At 62.5% G+C, this 26,256-nt stretch overlaps 2 protein-coding genes across 2 annotated transcripts in view; one reads left to right on the forward strand and one right to left on the reverse strand.

Annotated features, from left to right (window-relative positions):
- Nucleotides 1-3,338, forward strand: part of BOP1 (BOP1 ribosomal biogenesis factor) — a 68,556-nt gene extending 65,218 nt beyond the window's left edge. The window contains exons 11-16 of the mRNA XM_052787917.1: nt 844-976; nt 1,427-1,607; nt 1,717-2,005; nt 2,168-2,252; nt 2,715-2,822; nt 3,033-3,338. Coding sequence (XP_052643877.1) covers nt 844-976; nt 1,427-1,607; nt 1,717-2,005; nt 2,168-2,252; nt 2,715-2,822; nt 3,033-3,186 — 950 coding nt within the window. The 3' untranslated portion in view covers nt 3,187-3,338. The remainder of the gene's footprint in view (nt 1-843; nt 977-1,426; nt 1,608-1,716; nt 2,006-2,167; nt 2,253-2,714; nt 2,823-3,032) is intronic.
- Nucleotides 3,339-5,082: 1,744 nt separating this feature from the next.
- MROH1 (maestro heat like repeat family member 1) overlaps nt 5,083-26,256 on the reverse strand; it is a 55,623-nt gene continuing 34,449 nt past the window's right edge. Inside the window, 13 exon segments of the mRNA XM_052787920.1 lie at nt 5,083-5,754; nt 7,502-7,567; nt 8,555-8,657; nt 8,936-9,070; nt 9,191-9,343; nt 10,512-10,700; nt 12,421-12,567; nt 14,686-14,800; nt 16,215-16,315; nt 16,317-16,353; nt 22,763-22,959; nt 23,740-23,905; nt 24,747-24,901. Of these exon segments, the coding sequence (XP_052643880.1) occupies nt 5,669-5,754; nt 7,502-7,567; nt 8,555-8,657; nt 8,936-9,070; nt 9,191-9,343; nt 10,512-10,700; nt 12,421-12,567; nt 14,686-14,800; nt 16,215-16,315; nt 16,317-16,353; nt 22,763-22,959; nt 23,740-23,905; nt 24,747-24,901 (1,650 nt within the window). The 3' untranslated portion in view covers nt 5,083-5,668.

Below are 26,256 nucleotides of genomic sequence, written 5' to 3' on the forward strand. Positions count from 1 at the left end.
AGGCGCCTTGCCTCCAGAAGGCTCCGTGGGTTTTTCCAGCCGCTCTCGGGACCCCACCCAGGAGCCTGCGTCCCTCCCGCTCAGCAGTGGAGAAAGTGAGGCTGGAGGAGCGAACGGCAGAGCCCTGCGCGGCCGGCCGGAGGCTGGAGATTGAGAGCAGATGGCAGTTTAACAGCCCACAAAGGCACATGTGCTTTTTATAGCGCTGGAGTTTCCAGGCTGCCAGCTCCCGGTGGCCGCGGTGTCGGTCGGTTGCACAACGTGGAATTCCTGGCCCCGGGCTGGGAAAGTGGCTGAGATCAGGCGTTAAAAATAACCCGACCTGCGGGGACACACGCGCACGCCGCCGGCTACCTGCTCCCGCCGTGCCTGCCCGCAGAAAAGCCTGCCCGGGGAGCTGCCTGCCTGCATCTCGCAGCTAGACGGGCCCGTGCCGTGCCGTGCCGTGCCGTGCCGAGCCAGGCGTGCTGCCAGCACGGCAGCTGCGCCGGGAGCCCTGCGCATCAGGAGAGGGACCACGGGCAGAGACGCGGTGCTGGAGGGAGCGGGGTGGGGGCCTGTTCTCTCGGCAGCAGCCCCCGGTCACGTCTCGCCTTGGTGGTGCTGGAGCTGCTGCCGTGCGGAGAAGCTGCTGGGGAATCGCGGGCACTGCCGCGTTCCTCTCGCTGCTCCCCAAAGGCTGCAAGCAGGGACAGCGCAGGGCTGCTCTCCCCTACGGCTTGGGGACGTGCCCTGGAGCCCCGTGCTGCTGACCCAAGCCGTGGCAGTCCCCTGCACAGCGTCCCTGGGGGGGGGGGAGGACGGACCGTACTTGGCCCTGGCCAACCCTGTCCCGTCCCGCAGGCTCGGATGACTGCACGGTGCGGTTCTGGGAGGTGTGCACGGCTCGCTGCATGAAGACCCTGCCCGTGGGCGGCGTGGTGAAGAGCGTCGCCTGGAACCCCAACCCCACCATCTGCCTGGTGGCCATCTGCGTGTGAGTGTCCCAGCGTGGCTTTCGCCATCCTCCAGCCGGGTGCTCCCTGAGCTGGAGCGGTTCCTGGAGTTCTTCTCCCAAAGCCTGTCCGGCCTCCAAGAAGCACCTATAAACTCGTGGCAGCCCCAGCAGTGAGGATGGCCACGCTCTGGTGTGCAAAGCCACCTCTGCTCGCTGTGACCTTGCCTCCCGCTTCGTTTGGCGGCCCTCGTTCTTCTGTGGAGGAACCAGTCAGTCCCCACCATCCTCCCTGGGGCATTTGGGCTATGACAGAGCTCCCTGTGTCCTCCCTCTTTTCTCTTTGCTGGTCTACAGAAGGGCCTGACTGCTCGCAGAGTCCCACACGTCCCTCCCCGTGGTCCCGGCCCTGTGCCGGGGCCGTCCCGTGGCCCCACAGGGCTTTCCTCTCCTCGGTGGTGCCCTGACTCATGCTCTCATCCCACGGCGCAGGGAGCAGTCGGTGCTGCTGGTGAACCCCTGCCTCGGGGACAAGCTGCTCTACGGGGCCACCGACCAGCTGCTCGAGTCCTACGTGGCACCGGAGGAGGAGCGGGTCCAGCCCGTGCAGTGGGTGACGGCCACCATGGAAGAGCACAGCAAAGGCGTCCGGCTGGTTGTTCAGCACAGCAAGGTAGGGACGGGCGGGGGGGGCCCTGTGGGAGCCAGGCTGGCTGGGGGGCCGCTCCCCCGGGTGGTGGGTGACTCCCTGGCGAGGCACGGAGCTGTCCCGTTCTCCGCAGGCCGTGAAGCAGGTGACCTGGCACGGCAAAGGCGACTACTTCGCCAGCGTCGTGTCGGACAACAGCAACATGCAAGTGCTGATTCACCAGACCAGCAAGCGCTGGAGCCAGAACCCCTTCCGCAAGAGCAAGGGGCTGGTGCAGTGCGTGCTCTTCCACCCCATCCGGCCCTACTTCTTCGTGGCCACCCAGCGCTACGTCCGCGTCTACAACCTCCTCAAGCAGGAGCTCACCAAGAAGCTGATGACAAACTGCAAGTGGGTGTCCAGCATGGCCATCCACCCTGGAGGTACGTGGCCGGCTTGCTCCCCAAGGAGCTACCAGGTCTTGTAAGCCAGTACGGAGCGTCCCGCTCAGCCAGGCTGCCTGGGGTGCAGGCAGGGCTCTGGGTGCTGGCAGGACACCGTGGGGTTCGCTAGCAACCCCAGTAATACCCTGTTCCCTCTCACAGGCGACAACATCATCTGCGGCAGCTATGACAGCAAGCTGGCCTGGTTCGACCTGGACCTCTCCACCAGACCCTACCAGCTGCTGCGGTGAGCCCCGGGGCTGGGGCCAGCCTCTGCCTGCTCCCCATTAACCTGCCCGCAGCCCCCCCAAACCCTACGGGGCCCCTTCCCGGGGCTGTTTTCTCTCTGGGGACCTGGCAGCAGGATGGAGCCCGTTGGGGCTGTGCCAGGAGCAGCCATCCCTGCCCAGCGTGTCGGTGTCTCACGGCTCTCCTGTGCCGGAGTGGGGGACGGTGACCACAGCTCTCCCGGGGCTCCCAGGGCGGGCAAAGCCTCCATGGCAGGAGGTGCTGGGCTAGTTTGAGCTGCCCACAGCGGGTCCCAGTCTGTCCCAGTTGCCGTCTCCCCTCCCATACATGCGGTCATTCACAGCAGAGCTTGGGGTCCGTAAAGCCCGGCCGTGCGCAGACCCAGGCGCCCCGGACAGGGGTCGGGACAGGGGCAGAGCATCCACCCCTCGCCCTGACATCGCGCCCGCTGTCATTGCAGGCACCACAAGAAAGCGTTACGGAGTGTGGCCTTCCACAAGCACTACCCGCTCTTTGCCTCGGGCTCGGACGACGGGACCGTCATCGTTTGCCACGGCATGGTCTACAAGTACGTGGCGGGGGGGGGAAGCCATGGGGGTTCTGCGTCGCGTCCCCTCTGGCAAGCGGCAGCGCGGCAAAGCCCTGGAGGGGCTGCTGGGCGAGGAGGGTGCGGTGCTGCCCTGTGCATCGGGGGGGTGCAGCATTTGTGGGGTGACTCCGGGGGGTACCCCAGGGAGGGAGCCCAAGCCCCATCCTGACCTGTCTTCCTCCACCACAGCGACCTGCTGCAGAACCCATTGCTGGTGCCCGTGAAGGTGCTGAAGGGCCACGCGATGACATTGGACCTGGGCGTCCTCGATGTGCTCTTCCACCCCACCCAACCCTGGGTCTTCTCCTCCGGCGCCGACGGCACCGTCCGGCTCTACACATAGCTGCCGCCCGGTGCCAGCACCCCCCCCCATCCCAGCCCAACAGCAGCACCCCGCGGGCGAGGGGCAGCGCCGGGACCACCGCGCTCTGCCGGGAACATCGCTCCTGCGCACGGACTCCTGGGGCCTTTCTCATTAAACTCCTTTGGATACAATCCTGCACCACTTTGTCCTGCCTTGCCAGCTCAGCAGTGAGTGGGCACATCCCTCAGTGCCTGGCCCAGCCCGGGGCTCCAAGCTGCCCCCCACCATGCACCAGCCCCGGGGTGGGGGGGACACGGTGGCTCCTGGGCTGCAGTGGGTCCCAGCCCCGTACCCGAGGTGGGGACACGCACCAGGGCTGGCACGGGACACGTACCCACCAACAGGAACCCCGACACCCACTGCCCCACGCGCATCCAGTGCAAGGACACGGCGAGCAGCCAGCACCCAGCCATGACCAAAATGCATTAGACCCCCCCCAGCACCCCTCTAACCCCCAGCATCACCCCCCCATGGTCCCTGGGGTCACCCCAGCTTGGGGGGGGAGCAGGGCCCCGGCTGTCCCCCTCACCCATGGTCCCAGCGGAGGATCCCCACGTGCTGCCCTCGGCAGCCTGCGGTCCGACAACCACCGTGAGCTCATCCCGCGCATGAGCTCAGCGCTGGCCGTGGGCCAGGACGGCCACGGGAACCGGCCCTTCCCGCCGCCAGCCTGGGGGGGGATCCGGCCAGGACCCTCCCTGGCCCACACTTGCATGGCTGGGGGGGGGCTGCCGGGAGCCAGGGTGGCCCCAGCACCCCACGAGACCCCTGCTACGGGGTCCCACATTGCCTGGGCTTGCCCCCGAGTTGGGGTCATGGGTCAGAGCTGGCATTGAACATGATGCAGAGCCCACCTAGGGCTTCCACAAGTGGAAAAAGGCTGGGGGGGGTGTCCGCCCAATCACTCCCTCACCCAGACTGGCAGGAGGGGTGGGGGGGGGGCTGGCACAGCCGCAGCCCAGGTGCAGCCCAGCCATCCCAGGAATCCCCCCGCCACGCCAGAGCTGAACAGCTGGCAAGGTTGTGCAGGATTCCAGAGCTCTTTTGGCCCAGGGAGCAGGCAGGGCTGAAGGATTGTCCCACAGCAACGGAAAGGCCCCAGCAGCCGCCCGGCCCCGCGCAGAGGGGGGGCACCAGAGCCCATGGGCATGGCAGGGCCAAGAGCTCACAGGCCACCTCCTGCCACCAAGCCCCAGGTGACCTCTCCACCCTCCCTGCAGCACGAACCACTCCTGCCTCTCTCACGGTAGGTCTTCTCTGCCCTGGCTTGTTCACTCTGAGCCCTACTGACACTGCAAGCCCTGCTAGATGCAGGCGTCAGTGCTGAGCACCGAGGAGGAGTGCTGCTAGGAGGATGGTGCCAGGTCACGCAACGGGACCACTGCCACCCCACACCTCCCTCTGCTGCTTCTGGTTGCGGAGGAAGCGCCCAGAGAGCGCTGCCCGGCCCCCCCGTATCACTAACGTGCCAGCAAAGGAGCCCAGGGAGCAGAGCAGGGCCAGGAGCAGCAGGAGCTGGAACAGAATCAGCACCCGAAGAAGAGCCCAGAGGTGACCAGAGCAGGGAGCTCCAGTGTAGGGACAGAAACCCACGACGAGGAGCAGGGGGAGCTGGGACGCCGCCAGCGCCACTCGCGCAGGGCAGGACCAGCTCGAGGGGACCCCACGACTCGAGCCAGGGCCAGTGCTGCGCTTCTCCTTTGGCAAAGGCAGGGGGAAGAGACCCAGCATCTTCCTCCGAAGGGGATCCCTGCACAGCCAGCGGTTTCCTCCGTGCCGCTCCCTCCCCACGGGCTCCCCGAAGCCCCTGCCACGGCCCGGCTCACACAGCCATGGGGTGGGGGGGGACCCGTCCCGTTCACCCCATCACAAAGCTTGAGGAGCAAAGAGCTTTATTTAAAAATACGTTTATGTACATGTGTGTCAAGAGGACGGTCACATTCATCGAATAGGGCCCCGGGGGACAGGAGCCCGTGTTCAGTACCAGAGAGCAGCAGGGTGGGACGAGGGGCTGGAGGCAGCCGGGGTAAGGGGGGGCTCAGGCTCCGTCCTGCTCCCGGCTGCCCAGGGACGCTGCCGGCCCACGGCTGTGGGGCAGCTGCAGCCCCTTCCCTCCCCACGCTGCCACATCCCTGCCCAGGACCCCCATCCCATAAGTCAACCAGGACCCCATCCAGCAGCCTGCGGAGCGAGGCCACGTGCCCACCGTGTCCTCCGGCCACCACGGTGCCACAGCCGGGCCAAGCCAGTCCTGGTATGGGGGGGCCGGGGGGGCCGGGTGGGCTCCCGCAGGCTGGCGAGAGCGGAGGAAGACGACGGGGGCTGCCGCGAAAGCAGGCGAGCCGGACCCCGGGATGCAGGAGGACTTGGCAGCGCCCACAGGGACCCCAAGCCGTGGGGCTCGTGGCGAGGAGCCGACCCAACTGTTGCTGCGGCGGAGCTGGGGGGGGTCCCGGGGGGCTCACAGGATCCTGACGAGGCGGCCCAGGGTCTCTGCCACCTTCACGCGGACGGCAGGGACGGGGTCCTTCAGGAGCAGGTTCAGAGCTGGAAGGAGCAGAGCACAGACATGCCGGGGGCTACGGGGCCACGGCCACCCACCACCCCCCCCGGCCCCAGCCGCATCCTGGCTTTGCTCCATCGCACAAGGAAGGAGAAACTCCAGACCCAGGGATGCTGGGTCCCCCCTGCCAGCCCCGTCACACGCCCCAGGGGGGAACAAGCACCCTAAGTCCTCTTCAGCCCCCCCCAGGAGCCCCCCAGCTCTGCAGAGCCCAGGGGACCCATGCCGTGGCAGCAGGACGGTGCTGCGGTGGCTGCTGGCTCTGCCTGGCCCTGGGGCGGTGGGGGACCGGGGAGGGCTCCTTGGGGCGGGGGGCTCAAGCCGGTGGGGCTGCTCCTGCACCGACCTGGGGAGGAGAAGGGCCCCCAGCACGGGGGTCCGGGGCCGGGGAGGGGAACGGAGCCGGGAGCTGAGCCCCCGGGGGCCCGCGGGGCTGTGCAGACGCTCGCCGGGCCAAGCCTCCCCTATCAGCACGATTTCCTAATGCCTGGAACGGCTCCCGGTAGTAAGAAAACAATCCAGGTAGTTTTTCCTAGCAGTAAAAGTATAATAATATTTTTCCAGTAGCTTGTTTACCCGGCGCAGGAGAGCCCTCGCCTCCCTCCCGTGTGTCCCCCCCCGACTTCTGCTCCCGCAGCGAGCCGGGCTCCCCTGATTTATGTGCCCGCTCGCCGCGTCCTCGTGCCTCGCCGGGCCCGGCCGCGGGGGCGTAACGCCGAAGCCCCCCCCGGACCCCCGCACGGCCGAGCCACTCAACACGGGAAGCTCGCGCAACCCAATCCAGGCCTGCTCGCTCCAGCGATTACTCACACGCAGGCAGATTATCTTTCACTTGTTTCAAACAGACAGGCCTCTTTCTTCTGGAAGGGCTCAGGGAGCCAACGGAAAGATAGTTTTTTCCTTTTTTAGTGTTTTTTAAGCTCCCTTGGAACAATCCAAAAGTTTCCATGCATTACTATATACTATGAGGTCACTAGTGACAGGGAAAAAATCCCTGAAATCCAGGAAAATTACTTAACTCTGCTCCAAAATGCCACCAGCTTCAAGTCGACTTTTTATTAGCCCTTCATAACGAGCCTTAACTCTGCCTTTTAACGGTTAACACGTTACAAACAAACCCTGCGAGTCCCCTCCTGCTTACGCTAAGCCACTGCAAATGCCCCCTGAGCCCCCCGACAGACGCCCGGGGCCGGAGCTGCCGGCCAAGGACCGCAGCTTGCCGTGCAGCCCGGTGGGGTTTTGGGGTTCGCGTGGCACCCACCAGCAGAGCCCCGCTCCCGGGCGAGCCGCAACCTCGGCCCCGGGACGCCCGGGGGTGCAAACCAGATGCCGCCTCGGCATCCCCACGCCGACGGCTCGGCCCCTCGCAGCACCTTGGCTTTCCAGCCCAGGACCCCTCCACATCTGTTGCCCGCAGGTGCCGGGCTCATCCTGGCCACAGCTCTGGCTTTGTGGGCTGACCAGGAGGTCGGGGACGTTCCCCGTGTCCCCCAGCTCACCCAGGGATGCATCCGGCGCATCCAGGAGGGAGCGGGATCCCATTGCAGACTCGTCCCTCTGCGATGGCCTAAAGCCCCCCAAGCTGCCGGCTCCGAGAGCCGAACGGGAGCCTCGGGCACAGCAGCGTCAGAGGCTGGGGAGCCCCATCTCACAGGGCTGAGCTCCGGCGGGCAGAGGCAAATCCCCCCCAGTCCCCAGCAGCGAAAGCCGCGGGCGGCAGCACCTACTCACCCGAAATGAGTTGGTCCAGGTCCACTTGCTGACAGTGGTCTTCGTCCACGTGCAGCACGAGGAAGCCTGAGGAAGAATTTCAGAGTCAAGGCTCGGTCTGGATCCCACCAAGGAGCCCCACGTCCGAGGAGACAGGTAACGGTGGCACGCCGCCGGGCACCAGCTCACGCGTCCCTGCGTCAGCGGGTTGTGCGGAGTCTCAATGGAAACCCCTCAACAACCGCTCAGGCGAGGACGATCGTGGGTGTTGTACACACAACGCCCTAACGTGCCCTAAGGAGATGCCTGCCAGCGTTCCTGCCACCTGCAGCTCCGGTAACTTGTCCTGAAGCGTCACTGGGCACATCCGAGCGCAGTGCAGCTGAGGTCTGTGCTGAAAGCAGCAAAACATGCCCCCTCCCCTCCAATCTTCAAGGGGTAAAAGCAAGCCTGGGCGCTACCTATCCTGAGAAAGGGGGAATCGCAGAAACACTCTGAGCTGAGGGCATGGGGCTGAGGCAGCTCTTCTGGCCACGTTGCTCACCTCACCGTTAACATCACCTGCGTGCTGCACCCTGAGCCTGGAGACCTTTACAGTGATGGACCGAGCTGGTCCAGGCTCCACTGAGGGCATCGTCTGTGCAGCCCACCGGCAGCCCGCTGCTGCTGCAAACCAGGGTCTGTACAGGCATTGCCCATGGCAGGCAGTCACCCAAACCATGGCAGGACCCGGCCACGCGCTTTCTGCCTCAGCTGGTCACGGCAGACACCGCGCACCCGGCCGGCATTAGTGGGAAGTGGCTGGAGAAAAGTCCCTGGGGTGCCGGCACCACCTGGGGACATGGCACGTGTGCCCGTCTCCGGGCCTGGGCACAGCAAGGCGCAGGCTGGTGCTCCGCATGAGATGGAGGCACCAGAAGACCTGGCCGTTTCCAGCAGCCCTGCTCGTCCGCAGCGCCCTCCCAGCAGAACGGAGACCGAAAGCATTCCTAGGACGACAATGTCCTGGGGAGAGGACACCCCACACCGCGAAGCCCGAGGAGCGGCGTGAGAGCAGGACCCCAGCAGCCTTACCGATGAACATGGGCGCAGCTGCTCGGATGTCCACCCAGTTGCTCTTGAAGTAGAACAGGTTGGTTAAGATCAGGCGGTTCAGCATTTCTGGGTAGCTCTGCATCTAGGAGAGAAAGAGCCGACGAAGAAGAAGTCACGCAGGACAGGAGACCGGCTGCCTGCGGCACTGGCACCATCTCCTGGAAGCCTGGAGCTCCTGGGGAGGCTGAGGTCAGCCCAGGAACATGCCTGGGCTGGGGAGGGGGAATCGCCCCGTCCGGACACAGGGGCAGGACCCGGAGGACCTTACGGACCAGCAGTCCCGGCACGAGCCCCGCCGGCTTGCACCGAGTCCCGCGGGCAGTGCCGGCACCGGTGCCACGGGCTCTGGCAACCGCTCACCAGGTGTTTGCAGACGTTGTTCATGAACTCCCCGTAGTGCAGGCTCCTGTCCTCCCGCAGGTGGTTGAGGAACATGTCACAGAGCCCCTCGCAGCCCATGTTGGGACCACACATGCGCAGAGCAAACTTGCAGGCCTGCGGCACAGAGAGGGGAGGCTGCAGCACGCGCGCTCCAGAGCTCAGCGCCTCGCAGGATCCCCACGCCGAGGCGGAGGACCCCCCACCCCGGTTCCTGCCGGCCAGCGGGGCACTCACTTTGACAACCTCCGGCTTCGGGTCCTGGAGGTGCAGCAGCAGCGTCACCAGCCCGTTCAGGATTTGCTCGAAGAAGACTTCGCAGTTGCCTTCGCTGAACTTGGTCAGGTTGCCGAAGAGGACGATGGAGGACTGGCGGAGGTCAGGCTGCTCCTGCGGGCAGAAGGGATGAGCAGGGCTCAGCGGGAACCGACCTGCGCTGGGCATCTCCTGTTTCAGCCTTGCTTCTCGGGCTGGAGGGCATCAGAGCAGCAAGAGAAATGCTCCTGTCTGTCCCAAACCCTCAGCACCTCCTTCCCAGGCTGCCCTGGTCCTCAGCTGCAGGACCTCAGCTTTTTTTGTTCGTTTGTTTTTTGAAAACCATTTTAGACAACTCTGCGCCAGGAAATAACAAAACCACCCGTGGGCTGAGGACAGGCTCTGTTAGGGGTGTAAATTCACTCCCTCCCACCTAATGACTCCACAAAACCACAGCCCCCTGCCTCTTCACCCCAAATTTCAGCCACCATCATGCCCGTTTGCTCCCACTGGTCCAGAGCCCCCCACCAGCCAGCACCCAGGAGGAGCTGGGAACCGAGTTTGGGGACGGGGGGGTCTTCATGCCGCAGCCAGCTCCAGCCGTTCGAAGGGGCAGAGCAAGCTCCTGGCTGCAGTTCTGCTCAGGCCAGAGAAGCAGCAGAGAAGATGACACCCACAAAGCCGGAGCGTGGGGTGCAGCAAGGGCCTGGCCAAGGCGGGGATGCTCCCGACGGGACTACGGCAGCTCAGCACGGGAGCAGAGGACGAGGCTTAAGCCCCCGGGATGGGCTGCAAGCTGAGCAGAAGCATCAAGCTTCTCCATGGTGATGCTGGAGGGGTTCAGGGGGTGGACAGAGACTGCTAAGGGCAGTGAAACCCCCTGGGACAGACCCGCAGAGGACTTCTCCCCTCTCCCCGGCTTCACTCTGCCCTTGCTCCTGCCCCAGGGCACCCACATAACCCAGCTCCGGCTCAACCCCACACCCAGAGCTTGTTGCCACCCAGGACGAGTCAAGGTCCAAGCAGACGATGCAACGGGCACCTCCGCTTCCCAACCACACCGTGTCTTTATGCAGCCGGTGCTGAGCTCCCAGCTGGGGACACAGCACCCCAACCTCCTTCCCCTGGCTCCGCAGCGCTGCCAGCACCCCAGGATGTGCCCCGTAGCATCCGAGCAGACTCCTGCTGCTCCCGCACATGTCCCCTGCGTTAAGCAGGCTCTGGCTCGGCAGACGAGCCCTTTCGGACATGCCGGCAAAGGCACGAGCTCGGCCTCCCGGGCACAGCCAGGGCGCTGCCTTACGCTGTCAAAGAAGGGCCGGATCCTGATGGCGATGTGGAGGAGCATGGACTGGATGTCTCTCTCCTCCACGTGATCCAGGAGCTTGGAGAGACTGGACATGGCCTCGAGGGCAACCAGGTTGTGGGGGTCGTCTTTGTCATCCATGCCGTTGACCATGGACGCCAGGAGCTTGGCCCCGTGCTTCCTCACCTGCAAGGGAAGCGGCGAGAAAAGCGGTCCCCGTGGGGCGAGCCCGGCAGGAGGGCTGGCAGGGACACGTCCTCTGGGTGCCCTGCAGCAGGCTCCTGCCCCACGCTGCGCTTCCAGCCACAAAGAGCTGGAAGGAGACTTAAAATTACGACCGCCGCGGGCAAAGCGTCTTCGGCACAGGCCAGTCATTGCACGCGGTAACTGCTTACTGCAGTCACCGGCTCCCCTCCCGCTGGAACCATCAACGCAGTACTTCACTGTGTAATTAGAGCTCGTGTATACACAGCGAAGGGGGAAATTAAGTTTGCATAAGCCACGTTAAGTCTGCCATCACTTAATTCCGAGCACTCAGCTTTGCAAACCACGCCGTGCTATTCAGCATGGCTTACGGAGCATAGCTGGGAAGGGGCAAGGATGGACAGACGGACTGCTGTCCTTGAGCCACCCGGGACGGTAGGAGCCCTAGAACCCTCCCAGACCCAGACCCGTGCCTGCCTGGCCTTACCGGGCCAGCATTGCTCCGGGTCGCCCTAGCAGCTCACGGACAGGAGCATCCGCAGCACAGTCCGGGAAGCGGCTCTCCTGATGGGCTGGAAACCCAGCGGTGCTTGCTGGGCTCCGGTTGGGCTGAGCGCAGGAGCTGGCAACAGCTCGTCTCTGCCGTTGCCCTAATTGCACGAGCTCATCGCTGCCTTCCTCATCCTCACCAGGCTGCACTGTCAGCACTGCTGGTTTCTTCCCTCCCCGAGGCAGCGCTCCGGCTCACGCAAGCCGGAGCACTGGATGCTGTTAGAGCAGTGGCTCTGACCGAGCTTACGCCAGCGGAATGGTATTTTTAGTAGCTACTTATACTTTATCAGCAGATCACGGTAGCCTATTGTCTGTCTTGGGGCTGGCCCACCCGTGACCTCTTCCCGGGGTTTGGCACGGGCGAGCACAGGAGCTTGCCAAGCCCCCGCGCCGCTGCCGATCAGCCATCAGGTAAGGAGAGCTGCGGGGTCAGGCCGGCAGCTCCAGGCAGCCCGATGCTCCCACGCAGCCTGACGCTCCCACGCCTGCGCCGTTTGCGGCATCGGCTCCTCTCCTGGGCAGGAAAGGGGGTTTAAGCCGCCGCTTCCCGGCTGCAAGGTGCATCTGGAGCCTGGCGGGTACCGGCCACCCCCTGCGCATCCTCCAGGCGAAGAGCTGCGAGCGCAGAGCACCCTGTGCCTGCCCTCCCCTGCGTGCCGCCCCACGGACGTGCCCCCGGCACAAACTGCTCCAACCGCCGCTTCGGAGAGTGGGGATACCAACGCTGGCCTGCCTGAACCCCATCGTCGGGACAGGGGATCGCTTTGCTTTTAAGGATCCATTTGTCAGCCGGCAAAACCACCGGGAAGAGCGATGGGCTCACAGGTCTTGCAGGAGCGTGATGCTGTTGCCTGCGTGGGCAGCCCCACAGCTGACCTGGCTTGTTTGGACCAGCCAGCCTCCCCCCGAGGATGCCGGTCTTTCCTCCAAAGCCAGGCTTTTCTCAAGGCATCTCCTAAACCAGAGCAGTCCCGCAGTGGTGGTGACGTACAGGGCAGCTGCCACCTCGGTTTTGGAGGTGCCGTCACCAGGATGAGGAGGTGCCCGACTGTCCTGCCTAAAGACCCCCCCGTCTTTGACAAGCAGCATTTCCCAGTGGCTACATGCTCCCTTCTCCCACCCAGCCCCGGCCAGGACTCCTGGCTCTCACCTTTTCCGGCGAGCCGGAGGCGATGTTGCCAAGCCCCCGGAGCGCCAGCATCCGCACCAACAAGCAGGTGTCCTTCTGCCTCCCCGTCATGTTATCCATCATGGTCTCCAGCAGGATCAGGTCATTCACCACATTACTATTGAGGAGCTAAAGCAAAAGAAAGTCTCAGCATCGACAGGACAGGGGCCCCGTGAACCACGAGGGAGATGATGGCTGTGTTTTGGACACTCTTACTCCTTTACACCGGGAAAGAGCCCCGGCAGACTTGATTTGTGCTCTGGTTCCCCTCAGACCCTCACTCCATATCCACGCTATCCAGAGGCAGGGCTGGGGGAGCTCTCAGCCCCTGCACCCCCTCAGGCAGGCACTTGGATTTGGGGAACCTGCAATAATTCATAACGTGTAAATTGAGAAAAACCGAGGACCGTAAGTTGGGGAGAAGGGGGAAGCCTGGGCGAGCACCAACAGCCGGGAGAAACCCAGGAAACCTACACGAAAGCTAAATCCTTGCTCCCCAGATCGCCTGCCAAGTGAGACGAGGCTGGCTACGGAGAAGTCGGAGTATTTACAGGGATGGAGGGCCAAAGCACGTCCCCCGGGCTGGGGACCGGTCAGGGGCACGGCCAGCCGCTCTTCCAGAGCGGTGCAGGGGCACCCGGAGCCACCGCGTTCCCCAGAGCCCCCGGGAGCATCCCCAGCCGCTGAGCAGCAGCGGAACCAGAGCTTTTGGCCAGCAGCTCCTTGTTCCCGGAGCGCTCCGAGCGATGCTGGGAGGAACTAGCTGGGCAGAGACTCAAGGAGAGCAATTCAGGAGACCTGGCTGGAGGGAGACAGCAGGGCTGCTCTCCCACTGACCCTCCTAACCGAGCCCCCCGGGTGGTGGGGAGAGCCACGTACGGAAGCGGGATGTGCTCCAAGGAGCGTCGCTGGCCCTCCCCGGTGGGGCCCAGCTCATCCTGGATGGATCAGGCTCCGCTTTACGGAAAGGCGGTTTAACCGCCGGCAAAGGTGGGGTTGGCAGGAGCCCAGCACCAACGGGGCAATTCTCGGTTAACGGGCACCGGCGCGGCAGCTCTGGGGTTTATCTCCCCAGGACGGGGGGTCAGCGGGACCCCTGCGGGCTCCAGCCATGGCGGCGGGGGGGCTCCCTGCGTGCACCCACCGTCACCTGCCACCGCTGCGGAGAGGCCAAGAGCCCCGGGGCTGAGAGGGACCCCGCAACACGAGACCTGGAACCCCAGAGCCCGAGCCACACACGGGCACCGGCGGCGCGAGCGCAGAGCTCGGGCCGGACACCCGCGGGCAGCGAGGGGCTGCCGACGGCCGCGTGCCGGCACCCACAGCACCTCGCCGGGTCCCAGGGGCTGGCACGGAAGGAATCCCCCCTCCGGGTCCCGCTGGGACGAGGCGGCGACAGCCACCCTGGGGCAGCGGCTGCACCTCTGCTGCCGTCCGGGGGACCCCGGGGAGGTCAGGGGAGCAGAGGCTGCCGCACACCGGCCCCGTGCTGCCCGTCTTCCCGCTGCTCCAGCCCAGTGGCCGTTCCCCTCCTCGCTTCCCCTCTGTCATCTCCGTCACTGGCACGGCTGAGAGAAAAGGGACTGAGCTCTCACCTCATCAGTTTTGAGAGAGGGAGACACAGGCATTTGCTTCCTTCCCCTCCAGCTCCACGGTGAGGCAAAGCTGCTATTTTAAACCCTTTAAGGATGCAGAGAGCCAACCACACTCCAAAACTAAAGCAGATTCTGGGACAGGCTCCAAGAGCTGGGCCGGCAGCTCCCCCAGCCAAACAGAAAATAAAAACAGTGCCTTAATCCCAGGCTGCTTAAGCAGCTGAGAATTTAAAAGGTGGTTTATAAGGGGGGATATAGTTCTGCATTGTTGGCATAAGGTGCTCCTTTATGTAACAAAAACTCCTCGAGTGGCCCAGGGCTTTAAGGTGGTATGTACGGAGAGATAGTGTTACAGTCTGCTGGCTGTGCTGCCGGCGAGGGGAAAGGACTTGAGTCACTTCATTCCTTAGGGTGGTACGTAAGGACGGAGTTACGGTTTGCTGGCTCATGGCGGTGATGTGTTCAGAGTTGGACTCCTGCAAGTGCTTCTCTGCCATCCCCTCTACCAGAGGGTCGGGAAGCCGAGGAGGACAGGCAGAACCCTGCCGCAGCTCAACCCTCATCCCGGCCGCTCTCCAGCCGGCCAGGCAAAGACAGACGGACGGCCAAGAGCCAGCCCGCAGCGGTGGCTCAGCCGCCTCCCCCTGCTCACCTCGGCGAAGAAGGCGGTGGTGGTGATCCTCTGGCTGTCGAAGACGCCGCTCAGCGTTGGGATGAGGTTCTTCACGATCAGGGGGAGCCGGGGGCCGGCGTGTCGTGCCATCGCGCTGCCAAGAGAAGCGGCACGCGTCACCCACGCCGGCTGCCCGCGCCGGGGGCTACAGGTGGCCTCTGGATGCTGGGGGGGCTCCGAGCAAGCTGGCGAGCCCCTCCGCCCGGGGGTCTGTGAGCCACCCACCACCGATCCCCGCACCGTGGGCTGCCACGACGTGCCTCTGCCGAGCGCCGTCACCTCCCGTGCCGCAGGACGGGCAGCCGCAGCCCAGGGTGCTCTGAGCGCTGTGAGCGGCAGCGGGTCCACGGGCAGCCGAGCGGGCAGCACAGGCAGCTTGCGCCCGCGGATCGACGGGAGCCGCCGGCGCTGCCCGTCTTTCACGCCCGCGCATCCTGCTGCGGTGCGGAACCAGCACGTTGACATGCAGGACAGAAAAGCTGGTGGCCCTGGCCTGGCATCGTCCCCTCCTGCCACCCGCTCGCCTGGTGACGAAGCGCAGGGCAGGACCGAGCCTACGCCTGGTGCACGCCGGGCACCCTGGCAGGAGCCTGCTCCGGCGGACCTTGGCCAGGAGGGATGGTTTTTGTTTTGGATGAGACACTCTCAAGTGTTTGGGAGGTTCAATAAAGCATTTTTGCAAATACTGGAAAATCCCAAACCGCTCGTCTCCTCCACAGCTGTCCAAGAGCTATTATCGGCACTGGGTGGAGGGACAGCGAAGTCCCCGGCTGAACCAGGCTCTGCCGAACTGGACCGCGGGCTGCGGCCATCCCTTGGCCCCACCGCCTCACGCCAAACTCGCTGCTGTTGGCACGAGGTTGCGCAGCCGCCGCGGGAAGGACAGGCAGCTGCCAGCCAGCCGTCTACAGGGATCGGATGCCACTGCAATACTTGATGAACCGCAAGGACGTTTCAGCAGCAGCAAAAGGAAAAAAAGTTTCCACCCAAGACCTTTTGGTCTCCGTCGTACCTTGGCTGGAAGGCAACAGGGAGCCTGAACCCCGACAGGAGCGCGGCGAAGCAGGCGATCGCAGCAAAGCTTTGGCTGACGTGCCTGAAGATGCGCTGCACAGCCCCAGCGAGCGGCATGCCGGGGAAGCGTGGGACGGCAGGCACGCCGCAGCGGGACCGACGGCGGCCGCCAGCTGCATCCAGCCCCACCGCGCTCCCAGGAACGCAACCGAGCCCCCGTGTGCTCCCTCCTCCCCAGGCTGCTTCCAGCCAGCCGGGGACAGAGCCGGCCATCCCACGGTGGGCAGCCAGGCAGAGCCCCACCGCCAGACCCATGGCGATGCTGCGGGAAGCCATCGAGACCCTCCGCCGGCTTTGACGCGTCGCAGCTTCCCCCGGCACACGGCGCGCTCCCCCCTCCCCGCTCGCTACGGGCTCCCAACGGCCGCGGCGCGGCTCTTGCACCAAAACCAGAGGACGTACCAGAGAACCGACGCGCGGCACCAGCGTCTTACCCGGCGAGCACGGCGATCCCGTCGTGGTGCCTCTCCGGACTCACCATCAGCTCCCAGCCGCCGGCGCTGCCCACGGCCCTGGCAACCTCCTCGCTACCCCCCCCGGGCCAGCATGACCTTCAGCGTTTCCACGGCACAGCTGGGGAGAGAAGCACAGCGGTTAGGTTAGGGCAGGCTGCCTGCCCTGCCTGCAGCCCTGCCTGCAGCCCTGCCTGCAGCCCTGCCTGCCTGGCAGGTTGCAAGGCGGCAGAGGAGGGAACTTCTTGCCCGGGGAGCGCTGGGACACGCGGGGAGCGTTCGGGTGCTTGAGGACGGGATGAGTTATGCGAGGGCTTTAGCTGGAGTGAGACGAGCCCATAACTCACGGCTACTTCCATTTACACCGTGACGTTTGCCGTTAAAGTGATCCAAGACAATAGACTGAAAAGTAAAGAAGTCCAGAACTACTTTAAGGAGGGGGGTTTTTTTGCATTGATATTTTATAGGTAGGGATTATTTTGCTGCAAGCACAGAGCAACATATGGGAAACATACGTTATCCTGTCAAAACAAAACAAATATTAGCAATGGATAAATCTTAGCCTTCAATACAAGCGAGAGGAATGTAGTTACCACACACACAAAGAAAACATAATTTAGTAAGAGCGTCTTAACACAAAGATCTTCCAGCTTATGAGCTGGGTTCCTGCTATTTTGGCTTCTTAGAGGAAAAGGCCAAGCTGCAGTGACAAGGGACCGGTGCTTGGAGGGACCGTCACCCCCAGTGAGCCCCAGGAGGCTGCAGGGGGGGTACCCATGGGGCTGCACCGCAGCCACGTGCTCCAGCAGCTGCAGGAGCCCCAGAGAGCCCGGCTTGCCTTAACGAAGCACATCCCATCACACCTCTCGTGCGTCCCAAGTTGAGACTAACGATGGAAAATAAACACTGACCCACTGTACGCGTGGAAAACACACCCTGCCACGCCAGCCCCGAGGCTTTCAGCAGCTTTGGGCTGCACTTGTCTCTATGTTTTATTGGGAGCCAGGGCTGGGGTTCCTCCAGGGATGAGTGCCCGGAGGACCCACTCACGCAAGCGGAGCGTTCTTAAGGGCCAAAGCTGAGCACCTGCCCACGGCAAAAACACAAAGAGCAGGAAAGCAGGAGAATGCAGGTTTGCTTTTCTGCAAAGAAGTGCTCATAACGAGGTCTCTGCTGCATCCCCCGTGAGCTCGAGCAGAAGCCGGCTGGTCCCACGCTGCTCTCGTACACGGGGCACACAGCGGCCGGTCGGGCTGTGAGGTTACAGACCCATGGGGCAGACGGTGCAGAAGCCTCAAGCCTGCCCTGCAAAACCCACCCGGAGGGGCCCACAGAGGAGCCATCGAGCTGGCTCCGTTAGTGACGGCACACAGAGAAGCAGGACTGCAAACTCTTGCTGAGCTAGCTTGCTCGGCTCTTCTGAAAAGCCCAGACTGGCAGAGAGTCCTTCGGCATGCTTTCAGTAACCCTGCACCATGAAGACGCCGGGACAACAAGGAATTAATTACTAATTAAAGAAAACCTTAGGCAGAAGTATCCTTCCACCATCTGTCCACACCGATCCGCTAGTATTTGTAACAGTCCTGGTTTTACTGTTTTGGAGTCCGGCCACACAGGTCTTTGGAGTTTTTCAACCAGTTTTCAGCTAGAGACAGCCTGAGCACACGCAGCTCCCCCGAGCCGGCTGCAGTGCTTCCTTTCCACGAGCCGTAGCCGAAATCGCTAAGTGACCCGCAAGCGTCTCCATTTAGAGGGGTCCTTCCCCAGAGCAAGTCTCCGACCTTGAATATCCCTTCCAGCAGCCTGGAATAAAACCCAGGCTCCTTTTTCATTACGGCAGTCCGTTTCGAGGGGAGGTACGGTGTGCCGCTTCACGTACTACTGCCCATTTGGAGCAGGAGACCCAGACATCTGCCAGCTCAGCTCTCCAGGGGCCGAGCATCATCCTCCAGCCTCGGCCGGGGCAATCCGGTCCTGTGGAGCGGCTCCGACGCAGCAGAGCTCTGCAGAGGCTCCAGTGCCGGCGCTCAGCAGATACACGGCCGTACCTCTGCCTACAGCGTGCCCATCCCCGTGCTCTCGCTCTCCCTAGAGCTGAAATCATCACCGCGCAGTGCCACAGCTCTGGGCACCTACCAGCTCTCGGTCTGTCCAGCCCCAGAAGATAGAGCCAGTCTCCCTGCCCCGAGACAGGGTCGACCTAATCCTGGCATCGTTAGCCGGCGTGTCTCCAGTCCTCTCAGCCCACTCCTGGGGTTCTCGCCCTTGCTGGCAGGGAGCCCCCCACTCCCAAAACCTAACCTGAATCGCACTCAGCTTTGGTGCAACGGAGGCCACCCCCCCACACAGCATCATGAGGACCACTACCATCTCTGCAGAGCAAGAAAACTCCATAAGCCTCAAAACTCAAAGCTTGTGTACAGGTCAACCTGTAATTTAGTCCAAGAAAGACGCAGTGGGATTTATTTTCTTGCAGCATAGGGAAACGGCAACAAAAAAGCCTCCTGGCAGATGCTCACGGACAACAGAGGCCAGTGAAGGCCAACAAACTTCCCACCAGCTCCTTGGTTGCGGACAAGGTCTGACAGGCAATGTCCCGGCACCAGCCGGTGCTCGCGGGTGGTTCCTCAGGAGGAACCGTTCCCAGCAAAGCCCTCATATGCCGGCTGCGGGATTCCCACTCCACTCAAACCTCCCTGAGGTTTCGGCTCCCAGCCTGCAACTTCAGGCTCTCCTGCTCCTTACCAAGAGCTAAAAAGCCCGAGGCGAGCGCAGCGGGCTAAGCCCCTGCGCAACCAGAGGCTGCTCCTGCGAGACAGATGGTTAAAGCCGTTCATTCACAGGGTTTGCTTTTTCCACAGTGTCCTATAGACACTTCCTTCCTTTCTAACAAAAGCCCGTGTCTTCCAACCTCCCTTTCCTGCCAAGCTATCATATTCACCTTTACCATCTCTCTTTGGCATTTAAATATCATGAAGACTTAGAATTCAAAACGCGTACAGGAAATTACTTTGATATTGTAACCAGCTCCTGGGACGAGGCTGGAATTTCACATCCCACGTTTTTTCTGCTCGTTGGACAAAGACCGTTCCCCCTCCATCAATCAGCGATGACTTCACGGATGCCCGGCCGCGGCTACCTGCCCGCATCCATGTGGCAGGAGCAGAAACAGGGCTCGGAGCAGAACCACGTGCCATTCCCTGCCCCTCCGGACAGTCCCCGGAGATTTCTGGCAGGAGCCAGCGTGATGCAGCCCCTCTCCCTGCTCCCCAAAAGCAGGCGACGTCACTGGGGACTCGCAGCTGCGATGCACAGCCAGGACGCGGCTGCTCTCTACCAACACCTGCGAGATCAGGCGGAGATCTGAGAAGCAGCACTAAGAAACCCAACACAGCACGTGCATACCGGCCGTGTCTGGGGAGCGGCGAGGAAAAGAGCCTTCTTCCCTTCTTGAGGACACAGACGCCGCGTGTGTGACCCACCGACCGCGGTCCCAAGGGACTAAAGCGGAGCATCTCCGGCACACCTGCCTTTGGACTAGCCCTGGCGATGTAAGCCGTGGGCTCGGACCAGCGAGAAAGACCCCCCGGTACAATCCTGCCCAGCTTCACCCAGCAAAGCCCAGGATCAAGCTGGCCGCCTCGATCGGCAGCAGCAGGAGGGAGCCAGCCTCTGGCAGAACTGCTGGAGAGGGGCCGGGGTGTTCCCCCATCCCACATCTGGGATGTGGGTGTTGAAGAGCTGCTGGTTCCTACCGATTTTCTGGCTGGCCCATCGGCTTTTCTTGCAACAAGGATCTGGGGGCTCTTGCAACCCTCATGGTTTGCTCTTGGGATCGCCAGTCGCCTTGCTGCCGCGAGGAGCATCCAGAGAAGAGCCTGGGCCCGCGGCAGGGAGCCACGTGGGCTCATCCAGCCCCAGCCCCGCTCCACGGATGGAGCAGCGGTTCCGGCAATAGTTCAGCACGTTCTGGTTTGTGTCCCCAATGCTGTTTGGAGTCCAGACTCTTTTTGGAGGAAGAGCAGTCGTTTCTGGCTCCTACACCTCCTTCCCTGGGAGGCAACCAGTTGCTTCGAGTTTCCTTCAGTACTCCCCGTGTTATGGCACGGGGTCTGGCTGGGATCTGCCCGTGCCTCTCTTCCAGGAGTCGTTAAAGGGGAAGAGCATGACGAGAACAGACAGTTCTGGCTGCATGAGCCCAAAGCCACAAAGGCAGCGCGAGCGTCTGCTCCCGTCGGGGGGATCTGCACAAAGCCAATCCCAAACCACGGATGCCGCTGTGCAAAACACCCCGAGGGGACGCGGCAAGTGCCACAAGCTCGGGGAGCGACACCGCCAGTGCCAGAATAGCCACGGGGCAACCCACGATCGGCCTTAACCAACCTGCTCCTCCGACAAGTCGGGTTCATTTCATTTTATTCTAACATGTGGTCTAAATAAAACACTAATCAGATAGCAGCCCTGCCATCCAGCATAACAACCTGTTTCCATTCATTACATCTCCCTGCTGGAGAAGTCACCCTCTGCGCGAGCAGCAGCTTTCCGAGATGAAGATGGGGCCCACCACGGCACGGCGGCAGGCGGGGGGTATTGCTCGGTGTGCCCAGCGCCACCGTTCCAGTCGCTCCGCTCAGGGTAAGGAAACGGCCTTTCTTCACCGTTGGGATTTGACAAATGAACTGTCAAGTGATGCCAGAGCCCTTTTAGCTCGCTGCTGCTTTGTCTGGTGTCTTTGTGGGCTCCTCCAGGCTTTTTCTTTTTTTTCTCTCCCCTAAGACTAAAAATAGCCTGTAAAAAACCCAAGTCTGGAAACCCACAAGAGGATAAAACTGAAAATCAGGGCAGAGCTTCCTCCCTGCAGGCCAACCCAAGCTCCGGGGGAACCTTTAGACATTTTGCTGGTGGAGGGAGCGAGCAGGTGGCTGGCGAAGCAGCTCCAGAGAAGGGCTCCCTGCCCTCCGAACCCCGATAAGCCTGCTTGCACCTCCTGCCGTTACTGCCTCAGGCCTGGGTTTAACTCCAACATCCCCATAAATTTAAAGAAGTGCTTTAAAGCAAATGCAGGTACCGCTCATCACCTGGACTGTTTGCTGCTGGACGAGGGCACCTGCGGTCACACCACCAGGGCTGCGGAGAGGTGGGAGAGTCCTGCGGCTCTGCCTTCACGGCGTCCCACCTCTCCCAGCACAACGGCTCCGTTGGAAACGTCCAGGAGCCGATGATGCTCAGCAAGTCGGCCAGCGCTGCGCTCGCAGGCTCGGAGCGACACGGAACGAGAGCCTGCACAGGACGCGGACCTTGCGCGGGATGCGGACCCTGTGCACCCAGACCTGGTGGTCTCCTCTTCTTCTGCGGCCAGGGGAAAGCCTCACTTGCAGAGGCCCTTTCAGCATCCTCACTTTCTAAAGGTGACAGATGCAGAGGGCCAACGCAGGTGCTGCTCCGCACCAGCAAACACCCTTCGGTGTTTGAACCGGGCTGTTTGGCTCAAGCAGAGGATTATTTAGCAGCCGCGGTGACTCTCACCTGGGTTCAGCAATTGGCCCTTTGGGGTTTCAGGGCTTCTCGCAACAGAGAAATCGTTTTTGCAACAACAGAGCCAGCCCCAGGGAGAGGCTGGGACCTGAACCCACCTTTTAAAAAGCTGCTGATCGCACCCTGCCTGGCCGGGCAGCACAGGGGCTGCTGGCATCCCAGGTGGGCAGCGTATCACCCCACTGCCCGCCCGGTGCATCGCCACTCGAGGCAGCTATTTGAAGGCATTCACCGCAACCAGGCGGGAGGAGCAGAGCGGCTGGAGAGCGGCTGTTGGGGACCTGAGCCCTCCCTCTCGGCTCCCCGGGACTCCTCAGCGGCAAGGGACACCACGGGCTGAAAGCACTGAAGGAGGACAAGCCAGATGCGGTGGCTCGGCACTGGGGGAAGACGGCATCGTGGCCCGGTTCTGATCGCTCAACGGGCAGCAATTCGGCGTGACCGAGACACGCTGCAGCCATCGACACGACGAAGCCAAAAAGTTTGCTCTTTCCAGCTTCCCCTCCTCATCCTTCAGGGAAGCGGAGCCATCCTCCCTCCCCAAGAAATGCTCATCCGCCTCCGACGTGCCCAGTGAGCCCCAGGGGGGCCCTGCCGAGACCTGCTCCCGAAAGCCAGCGGGGCTTTTTTTGGGAGGCTGCGGCAGTAACCCAATCCGGCAGGGCTCTGGCACTGTGGCTGCCCAAGCTCTGAAAAGCACATCTTTCACTGCGTCTGCAGAGGCGGCTGATTTAATGCTTCCCAATTTAGAGATTGTGTTCTGCAGAAGAAAACACACCAAAGAAAAAAAAAAAAACCCCAAACCCCAGAGCCCAAACCGCACCAGAGATCAGACCATCATACCTAAGGCGTTATGGCCCGGGTGTTATTACCCAGCCCTCCGATTACAGACGCAGCACACGCTATTGTGTTCGCACAAACAAAAAATGAGTTCCACATGGCAGATAGGCACGTTCCCTCCGCGCCGGCCGCCCAGCGCCCCGGCTCTGCCGTACCTGCAGGGATGAAGGCTCCGGGGGGCCGGGCCGTGGCTGCTGCTCCTCCTCTCCCTGCTCTGCAGGTTCTTCGGTAGCTGAACACCCACGGTGCAGCTGACGCGCAGCAGGAGAGTCACAAACAACGGCGGGTAGAGTCCCAGCACTGCTGCCCCAGACTCCGGAGCAGACATGATCTCATACAAAGCACATGTGGCCTGGAGAGCGAGCGAAGCGCGCGGGAGAAAAGGATTAGGAAGGGATCTCCCACACCACGCTGATATCTTGTTAGTAAATAAGCCAGCGAGGCAGCGAGAGGGTTTTTGCTCCTTCCTGCAACACCGAGTCTAACAAAGCATCGGCATCTACCCCCAGCGTAACCTCTCCGCATCCCACACGCAGCTCCGACGGAGCTACAGCTGCTATTAAAAGCACCGCTCCTCGGGAAAGCGGGGTGTTTCCAGCTGGGGGAGGTTTGAAGTCTGTACCTGGGGAAGGAGAGCAGATCCAAAGAGCTCAGGTTTTATGGGCAGGAAGACAACGCGCACACAGAGCCCTTCGCAGAGCCCTATTCCGGCCAATTTAAAAAGCCGTAATTACACGGCACAATATAGAGGGGTGTTAAAAACAGAGCGGGGAGGGGAGGAGGGTTTGCTTTCAGTGCGGCTGATTCTGTACCATCTGCATTTGGTCCTTCAGAGGAGGAGGAAATTTTCACAGCTGCTTTACTGCTTAGAAAGCTGCCAAGCTGCGTTTATTTTTTCTGAAGGGATAAAATGCAAAGTGGTCTCCCTCGAGGATGGACACCTGAGAGGCTTTTTACGAGCCGGTGGATTAGCTCTAATAGGCATTACACAGCGATGCGTTATTTCCAGAGTCCATGCCTGGCACAAACCCCCCGAGCCAAGGAAATGAAAAAAGCATTCCAGGTGTTGGTGCGGGGAACGCCATCCTCCGCGGGGGTGGGAACGGGGCAGGACCAGCCGCGGGACACTTACGGCCAGGGGTAGAGGGGTTGCGATGCGTTCGGCTCCACTGCCCAGCAAGAAGCACTTGCTCTCCTTGTACGGGACGTCCCGGTTCACCTTCTCCAGCAGCTGCTCCAGGATCTGCGAGGTGAGGGTGGGCTCGGTGGCCAGGGACCTCCACATGGTGCACGTGTGGCTAGAGGAGAGGAGGGAGGGGAGCGTGGCTTTGGCACCGGCCACCGTCGTTAACTCACCCTCCCCGGTTTGAGCAGTGGCAAGCGTCAGCCCCTTCCCCACGCCAAGGAACACCTGGGTCACGTCACCCACCACGCAGAAATGCGGGCGAGGAGCGTGTCGCCACCGGGCAGGAGCCACCCGGCTCAGCAGCAAAGCCGGCGCAGAGAGCGGGAGCCTGCAACGACGGCGAGCCCCGGGCGGGAGAGCCTGCGTGCAGGGGAAGGCTCGACGGCAGCCTCCTGCGACAGCGGCGGCTGCGCCGTGCGATCCTCACCCAGCGGCTGCTCTCGGACGACACCCAAAGCCGCCCTGCAACCCCAAAACCCCACGGTTCCCCCGATACCAGCAGCCAGAGAGCTCCTGCCTCGCCCTGTGCAGTTTGCAAGCCTGCCGGCCGGCCGGCCATGCTAATAACAGAGGAGCGGTAATGGTGCAAGGAGGAGGATAACACCTGCTCAAGGCTCAGCCCGGGGCCGGCGACAACACGGTCAGCAGCTTTGGGGTAGGTGGTCTGCTCCGTAAAGCAGGACCGAGCACCCCAGCCGCGCTCAGCTCTCTGGGGCCAGCTTTGCTAGTTCGCGCTGCCGGCGCCTCTAAGCCCACCAAGCCCCCCGAAAGGCAGCTCCGGCAGCGAGCGGCCGTGCTGATCCTCGAGCGCGCAAAGGAAATTCCAGCAGGGTCTGATTACTGGGGTAAGGAGCCAAAAGATTATCTGCAGCTTAGGCGAAAGCTGCTCCGAAGCCCAGGCACCGCGAGAGCACGTGCGGGAGCCGGGCCACCGTGGCAGCGCAGGGCAGGACCTGTCAAAGGGCAGCGAGCTTCCCAGCAGGCTGGACACCACCACGCTCTTGTGCTGGGAGGCCAGGATGTAAACCGTCTGCTGGGCGGCCTTTCGGATGTGCTCCTCGTCCACCTCCTCCAGCTTGCTGTGGATGATGCTCATGATGTCGGGCACCTGAGGGAAGAGGAGACGGTGGCATCCAGCTGAGGGCCACGACATGCCGAGCACTTGGGGTCACCGTCAGATGCTCCCTGCAGCCAGGGCACGCGTGTCCCTTCCCCTCGATCGCAGCCCAGGCAGGTAACGGGACTTCAGGAGACAACACGGGTGGGCAGACCGTCAGGCAGGGCAGTTTATCTTCCCCACTGAGGGAAGCCTCCCTGCTTGCCGGCTGCATGCAGAACCACAGACCTCCGTGGAAGTCACGGATCCCTCCCCACCCTGCCACCCAGGAGACGGAGGAGGCTGCAGAGTATTCCCAGGGGAAAAGGGAGCCAGCAAGGACACCCTCCACCCCGGAGGCACAGCCTCCTGGCAAGGCACTCGCGCTAAGCCCCAGCCTCGATACGGGTGCAGCGAGAGGAGCTCAGCAAGCGAGTTCCTAAGAGGAACTCAAGCTGAACGCAGGGAGACACCTCGGCACTCGCTACAAGCTGTAAAACGCACGTTAAGACAAATAGGAAGTTCATGTGCAGACCAGGCCTGGCAGCAAATTCCCGAGATTAAGTGCAGAGCAGCCGAGCGCTCCGTCCCCAGCTGCGCTCGGGTCTGCCCCACAGACTCCGGAGCTTAGCATCAGTTCAGATTTCAGGATCTGGGCTGGACTGGATCTGACCAAAAGGTGAGTCATGTAAGCTGGAGCAATCCCATGTAGGATAGAGGCTAATAGGTAGCGAGCAGGACTTTAGCAGAAGCTCTAGCGCAAAAGAAAGCCCAAGGAGTAGCTGGAGACCTGGTGTTTCCAATTACTGCGAGAGAAAGGGGGAGCTTAGCCCTAAAGGTAGTGGATTAGACAAAAAAGCCTTCTGTGTCCAGCACCTCTAAGCCCTGCAAGCATTCAGACTGGTTTCCCAGCCAGGAACCCTGGGCTCCCCCAGAGCTTGCAAAGGTTTCACAGGGAGCCCGAGCCCTTCTGGTAAAGTGAGCTTCTCTGAACTCCTCAACCCGAGCGAGAGCCAGACCGGAGCCGGCCTCGCCAGCAGCCGCCGCCTCCTACCACACAGCAGCCTTCCCCGACCGCGAGGACCGACGAGGAGAGCGTGAGCACGCGTGCCCACGGGAAACGAGGAAGGTCAGGAGCGACAGCCCCCGAAAGCTTTGGGGCCAGTGTTCCCCTGGCCAGAAAAGCAACAACAATAGCTGATACAGACAGGGGTTAAATGCCTCCCTTCTTCCGTCAGGGCTGGACCCCTTCCTGTGCTGGGCATCACGCTCTGGTCAAGGGCTTGTCCCTTACTGGTGCATCCCTGCCCGTACCAGAGAAGCCCACCAACCCCAGCAAACCAGTTGCTGGAGCTGCGAGTGGGAAG

Source organism: Harpia harpyja, chromosome 5 (assembly GCF_026419915.1).
Source record: "Harpia harpyja isolate bHarHar1 chromosome 5, bHarHar1 primary haplotype, whole genome shotgun sequence".
In the NCBI taxonomy this organism is placed as follows: Eukaryota; Metazoa; Chordata; class Aves; order Accipitriformes; family Accipitridae; genus Harpia; species Harpia harpyja.